Source organism: Morchella importuna (genome assembly GCF_003444635.1).
Source record: "Morchella importuna strain M04M26 chromosome Unknown Morimp01GS042, whole genome shotgun sequence".
Lineage (NCBI taxonomy): Eukaryota > Fungi > Ascomycota > Pezizomycetes > Pezizales > Morchellaceae > Morchella > Morchella importuna.
In genome coordinates this window covers 388,722-395,834 of record NW_025763439.1, presented here as the reverse complement: position 1 = coordinate 395,834, position 7,113 = coordinate 388,722, and the positions used below count along the sequence as shown (strand labels likewise).

At 49.5% G+C, this 7,113-nt stretch overlaps 2 protein-coding genes across 2 annotated transcripts; one reads left to right on the top strand and one right to left on the bottom strand.

Moving 5' to 3' along the window:
• Positions 1 to 2,401: 2,401 nt before the first annotated feature.
• Positions 2,402 to 2,976, top strand: LAJ45_10168 (uncharacterized protein; the record flags this gene model as incomplete). The annotated part of the gene is made up of 4 exons (XM_046119697.1): positions 2,402 to 2,521; positions 2,604 to 2,639; positions 2,755 to 2,878; positions 2,933 to 2,976. 4 exons carry the CDS (start codon positions 2,402 to 2,404, stop codon positions 2,974 to 2,976), a joined length of 324 nt encoding a protein of 107 aa, XP_045967147.1.
• Positions 2,977 to 5,531: 2,555 nt separating this feature from the next.
• LAJ45_10167 (uncharacterized protein) lies at positions 5,532 to 6,135 on the bottom strand (the record flags this gene model as incomplete). The annotated part of the gene is made up of 2 exons (XM_046119696.1): positions 5,532 to 5,794; positions 5,850 to 6,135. The coding sequence occupies 2 exons, from the start codon at positions 6,133 to 6,135 to the stop codon at positions 5,532 to 5,534; spliced, it is 549 nt and encodes a 182-aa protein (XP_045967146.1).
• Positions 6,136 to 7,113: the final 978 nt, after the last annotated feature.

The following is a 7,113-nucleotide window of genomic DNA, read 5'->3' as shown; positions in this document are numbered from 1 at the left end:
CCGCTAGGTAGCTTTTGTGGACGCGCATTTGGCATATACATCCTGCGATGAAGCGATCGAGCTTGAGGTGGGGGTGTGGGCGTGTGTTGATGGGGAATTTGTAGTAGTCTGAGAGGGGGTTATTCCTCCAGATTTGCAGGGTGTCTCTTTTAATAGAGAGCGCCAGGCTTGGGTGGATGGTGTTAGGGTTCTGGGAGAAGGTGGGGGAGTTGGTGAGCAGTGTGTAGCAGAGGTCGTCTATGGCGTGGCGGGCGACCCCTTTCCTGCTTGAGTTCCAGTTGACGGGGGGGTTTGGACGGCCTCTTAGTAAGTGTCGGTGAGAGGTCTCTCTGTAGGTGGAGAGGGTGTGGAAGGAGTCTGGAGCGCGCGCGGTGACTGGATTGAATGCGGGAGACGCGGCTTGGATTCTCGTGGTGTATCTGATGCGTAGGGAGGGGATGTAGAGGGTGAGCGGTGGGAAGGAAGTTTCGGCTTGTAGTATGGAGAGGGGGGTTGATCTGAAGCAGTTGGTGACCCACCTGAGGACTGAGTGCCAGGTGGTTTTGAGCCTCTTAAGTGCTCGTGCTGTGGGGATGAGGACGGAGGCGCCGTATGTGAGAATGTGGAGGATTGCCATGACTGCTAGTCGTCGGCAATTGAGGGGGGTGAGGCCTTTGCCGGCTGAGGCGAATCCTCTGATGATGGCGAAGGAGGCTTATGCTGAGGAAAATCTTTTGGAGAAGTAGTTGAAGGTGTTGAGGTTGTCGGTGAGCTGCAGGCTCAGCCAGCGGATTTCTCTTTTAGGGTTGAGGGGGGTCCGGTTGAGTGTAATGGGGAGCGAGGAAGTTATGCTTCTATCAGCGCTGGTGCGGCAGTGGATGAGGTCTGTTTTGGGGAGGGAGAAGTGAATGTTGCGTGGGGTGCCTGCATCTGTTGCTTTGAAGAAGGCGTTTTCTAGCAGGGCGATGTTCTGTTGGTGGGATGGGGAGGCGACTGTGAAGGCAAAGTCGTCAACATATGAGATGGTGATGCCGAGAACTGGGTGTATGTGTAGTGGTGCTACATATATGCAGAATAGTAGAGGATGCAGAATAGTAGAGGGGTGTCCCCAACCACAGGGTGATCTTTTATTAAGATATCTATCAGCCGCACCTTCATACTTTTTTGGTTCGAGTTGTGGGCGCACCATATGCAATAATAGCCCGGTTCAAAATGTCAGGGCCTTGTTTACATGTGCTAGTATGGTGGCGGACACGACAACGGGGTCGGTCTTGGCAGGAGTGACAAAGTTCCAGGCGCTGATCAGTACCCTTTAGGGAAGTGTTTAAGCCTAATAAGGATAGAGCAAGTGCTGACTCGTGAGGGTTTCAATTCGGCCTTAACAAATTTGTATGGGTAACAAACTTTGTCCTGCCTAACAAAATTGAAATCCTTTTTTCTCAACAACAACACAACCTAATTTAATTTGCAGACCGTACTTTGATTCTCCTACTGATTCTCTACAGAAGTACAGTGGCTGAATTCAAAAATCATTGATTTGTGGTGAAGAGATAGATTTGGCGTTCTTCTGCTTTTACCGACCCCGTTGTCGTGTCCGCCACCATAAGCGCATTTGTGAGCACCAATGGGCGTGGAAAGCCAACCGCCTCCATACTCCATCTCAAATCTACATGTCCTATTTGGTCGCCGGGTGCGGGAACTCTGCGAGTCAAAGTGCAGCAATAGATAGTATAGTACCGAGGAAGCTTACGGATACCAAGACGCCTAGGCACGGACCCATAATCATTATGATCATACCAACTGCCTCTAATTCTAGACCATCATAAATACCTCCGAGTCATGCTAATATGCACCAGTTCGCGAGCTTAATTACGAAAATCAGAGAAGGTCCCTAGCTCTTCCTGCGCATGTCAACAGCTATGAGCACCGCCCCCCTCCCCATGCTGCCACTGCCCAATGAGGACTTGATAGCACAGGCACCTCGCAGGAGTACTCCTCCTCCCATCCCGAACCAATCGGTCTTCCCCAAAGATACCAGCCACAGATCATCCTGGGTACAATAAACTCCAGCGGAGAAAGACCGCACCACTTAGGAGACAGAATCGACCTACCCTCAGTGATATACTATCCCACTGACCATAGTGAATCTCACATTCCCACAGACCCAACACACATCTTAACCAGCATTTTCCATCTACAGAGATGAGGGTTTCCATCTTCATCTCCCGCCGAAACTGTTCCCAGTGATCGTGGCAATGCAGACACCACCCACCGGTCGGGCGCTGAGACCGAACTGCTACGGCCCAGGAACAAAAGCTTAAAGACCTCCTGCTCAATTCGCCTCTGTATCCGCTCCTCCGGGCACCCCAATCCGGCGGTACTTGATTCCTCGATTAATCTGTTCCGAGGACAAGGGGACCACATGCCTACGACGGACAAAGAGATCTTTCTCAAGTTCAGGGATATATACTATGTGGAGCTGCGCACCCGCCGGAATCGACTACTCTCCCTGAAAAGTTTAAAATACATCACCATCATCGATGTACGTACATAAAACCCTAACCCATACTCTCCTACTTCGCGATAGTATACAGACGTCGAGAACCTTCTGACCACAAACTTAGATGTCACCTCCCGTGGGTACCTCCTATACGCATTTCGTAAGCCACACAAGATTACCACCTCGAGCATGTGGGTCGACTCGATGTTTGAACTGGACAACAACGCGCCTCGGCGGTTGGGACTAGAGTTTGTCCAGGCGTGGTATCGTAAAAGAATTGTGCTACTGGTTATGATACCGTGGGGGGCAGCGTGTTGCTGACAGTGGTGTGGAGTATGTTTATGGGAGATGTAGCGACTAGGGTAGCGCTCGGGAGTTACATGTTGACAGCGAGTGCAAGTGAGTGTGATGAGTGTGACGTACTCTGGTGAATGGTGCTGATAGGATGAATAGGTGGGTTGGCGTTGTTAGCGATTATGAGCACGCTAGATGGATAGAGGTTCTGGTGGTAGGTATGTTTGATAGGAGGATCCCTGGCTGCAATGCCTTTGTATGGAGGGCTGTGTAGGTGTAGTTCGTATTCTTATTGTTTTGAAAGATGGGCGAGCCCGTGGTCTAATATATGACATGAGAGAGCTCCCTTCCTTTCTACTAGCTTTCAGCGGCGCTTGGCCTTACACGCCCCAATAGGCTGAGGGCGTGGATTGAGATAGCTAGGGGGAGGCTATGTTTCAGGTTATGAATTGTAGTCAACCTTACGAACGTGAGGGGTTACAAGATGCAACATATATCATTCTCTTCTTGCTCAATTCGGCCCCACTCAAAGGGAATATATCTTCTAGCACACTCAGACCACAGTTCAATTCACCGTGATGTTTTCACTCCTTGAGCTTTAATTTCTTCGATTAGAATAAGGCTTAGCCCCCAACTCAGATGGGCCTTTCGACCCCAGGTACCTCCATCCATAACCACATATTTCACGAATAGACCCATTGACCTGCCTGTGGCTAACCGAATATTAATTAAAAGGAGCCTTGAACCACCCCTTCTCACAGCTGCTTGCATCACCCTGAGCTACCCCCCAGCTCATGTAACTCGGCTCTCCTGGATTCCCCACTTTATGGACCCTTATTTTCCCCTCCTCCCCAGTGATTAACATTTATCTTGTGAGTGTGTAGACTACCACACAGGGTTAGGGTTCCCGCTCTTGGTCACTTAGGTTACTATACCACTACAGCCTATGCCAAGAATTTCGCCCTGAACGACATGAAAGTAGGAAAGGATCGAGGATTACGGACGCGATATCAATCTTTTCCCGGTATTATCTTACTAGAATCATCTTACCATGCATAAAGGAGAATTAATACTGGAAAAGGAAATATTGACTGGCCGAAGCAGCGGTTGTCAGGATAGGCATGATATTACGCTCGGATTAGCGCCAGCATACCAATAGAACTGGAAATGAAATTTTATCTGTTTACCCCTGGCCTTGCTTCAGCATCTGTGCGATGCAGTTTTGTTGCAATTTCCACTACTAAGGATTATTACAACAGCAAGAGCTAAAATATCTTCTTATTCAGCAATGAAACCATCGTCTTTCACATGCAGTTCAAAGTGAAGACACTAATTTCAACTCTCAGACTCCCCCACATCTCACTGATTCTACACCATCCTCGGCAAACCCAACGAACGCACTCCACCCTGCAAAACCTTCCTACCATCAAGCTTGTTCCAGCCTTGTTTCGTTCCTCCGAGAAGGTACGTGACAACGGTGGAACAAAAAAGAAGCACGATGATTGCCAATGGCTTGAGGAGAAGAAAGGGAAGAGGAGGAGGAAGAACAGAGCGGTTATATGCTGTGTGCGAGCGGCGAAAAGCTCAGTGCCAAGGAAAGACCAGCGGCGAAATTACGCACTAAGGGATGGAGGTAAGCGGCGAAGAACTAGGGCTAATCAACGGCCTATGTGCAGGGCGGCGAAAACACCTTAAGGCTAATCCCAGAATGTGCTAGGTTGAGCCCAGGCTTGGCGGAGTGCATCCCATGCAAGCAATCGACTCATAATCTATGACCGAGTGCTATCGTGTGATCCGAGTGATAGCTCATGTTGGCGGCGAATTGCCGCGCGCATCCCGATTAACGAAAAGGGAATAATATGCCGCCGTAAGTACTCATATTCATGTCAATCCTAACCAAGTTCACACCCCTTTGACCTGTTGCAACGAACTACACACTCCCGCATCCCAGCACAGCCCCACCCCACGTGACCACAGCAGGAGTCATTTTGAGTTCCAACGAGCGATGGCAGCGGGCTCACGTTCATAATGAAGTGATGGTCTAGCCGTGTATTCGAATAGGGATATTTCACTGCTGAGCAGAGGTTTAGTCCGTGTTTGTAAATAAGAGCATTATGGTACATGGCATGATGAGGAACAGCCGTGGGGGAAATTGAAACGCTAATCCGAGCGGGCTTGTCCAAATCTCGTTCAAACAAAGATTGGAATAAAATATGCCACATTTAGATAGGCACCTATATATACGTATGGTATACCCTTAACCGCCGATCCAACGCATCCTTATCATCTTCACCACACGCACGAAATGGTAGATAAAAGAAAAAAACGAATTCATTTATTTGTAGCCGATGTCTAGCTTCATCTGTAAAGAGACCCACAGGTTCCTTTTCATCCCGCAACCTTACCACTCCCGCCATATCTACGTACCCAATATACCACCCCTTCACCACATCCGGCTCCGCCGTTTTCCGGAGTGGGCCTTCACCATACCTGACTCCAGGCTCAAGCACCACCACGTACGTAAAAGTCAAAAACGCTGGCAAAAGCGCCCAATCCCGTCAATCCTGAATTGATGACTGTTGCATTCCCCACGCTGAACTAGTGGCAAGAATCGAAAAAAGCGAGGGGAAAAAAGAAGAAGAAAAAGAAAAATAAACTTGACAATCTCCATCGTATCATATTGATGCATCTACGGACGAACTGGCTGGGTTATCTATAGTGCCATCCTCGCGCGCCCTACGACACACCCACCCATCCGTCATTCCGCCACATCAGACCCCTCATTATCATCATTGGGGCTCTCCTCCCTCTTCCTCTTCCCCGTCCTTCCCTCACCGTCGCTCTCCTCATCCCCAAAGGCCACCCCATAAACTAATGCAAAGTCCCTCAATGTGGGCGTGCCCCCCTCTACGGCCGCCAGCGCCTTTTTCACTGCGCCCCTCATCCAATTGAACCTCGCGATCAGCTCGTACGGTACCGTGAAGCGCTGGCCTCCAACCATGAGGATGCTGGTACCAGGGCCTGGGGTTTGTTGTTAGTTGGGTATGGGGAAGAGGGGAACAGCTTTGGGGGGGACCACCGGTGTGCTGTTCCGTGTACCTTCTCGATGTGGCCTTGATACGGTTTGCGGCGAGCGTGGCACGTGCCTCGGCGGCCTCGGCGCGCTGGGTAAGCCTCTGAACCTCGGCGGCGTGGGCGCGCTGCTGTTGTCGGAGGTGTTCGGCCAGAACTACGGGGTTGGAGGAGGTGGGGAAGGGGGCTGGTACGAGTGGATGAGCCGAGGTTGGGGGAGGTAGAGGCGCATTGGCGGCAACGGTGGTGATGTCGCCGATAGTTGGGGTCGTGGTTGCTGGTAACGACATTGTAAGAGGATGTAGTTTTATGGACCTTTAGAAGTGTTTAGCCAACTGAAGGGAAGGGCGCGCTGTTCTCTTATGTCTTTCTTTCTTTTTTTTTCTTTTTTTTATGAGGTGCGCTCCTATGGGACCGCTCCCGCTCAAATTAAGAATTAAACAAAAAAAAAAAAAGACCGCTCCCGATCCCGCTAGCACTTAACCCTAGCACTTATTACGTACGCCTTGGTGGCTCGTAGTAGAAAGCCAAAAGGAATCCATGCACCACTCTTGCACCGCCGGGAACACCAGCTTCATCTTATCTCATCTAGCCCCTTCCTAACCCTTCTTTTCGCCGGGCGAATGATCCCCCCGTTCTCAACCTTTCTGTGCGGAGTCCCCTAGTCCATATGGAAAGATCTACGTTTCAGTAATATTAACACACGTACTGCCACTGCAGGTAAATCATTTATCGTATACCTCGTTGAAGCGTCAGTCCGTTGATCAATTGAATATTGGATACTTCCATAGCTAGCCGATGATACATTTTCCGTCGCGATTTTGATTCCAGTCTTGTCATGCTTTTTTGTCGTTCTAGACTACATTTATGGCCGGGGAATTTACGGGGAATTTCCTTCGGCAGTAGAAATATAAATACGAGGCAGTGATTATTGGGTATCGGACGTGGCGCCTATGGTTTATGGTGTTGCTGGTGGTACTGCGTTGTCGTTCGGCTGTTTTAATTTGGGATGCTGCGAGTGGGGATGGTTGGTAGGGTAGGGATCGGAAGGGGATAACAAACATTAGTTTACAGGGCAAAATTGATGAATGGAAATGAATTGTTTGCGACATCCATCTTATAGAAATCGTCAACCACAAGCAAATTACTAAGCAATTATCATTATGTTGTGCATGTAACCATAATTCCCATTACGATGGTACCTCTTCAACACATCATCATTGGCGCTTCCCACCCCATCACCGTTCGTCAATGATGTAATCAATCAA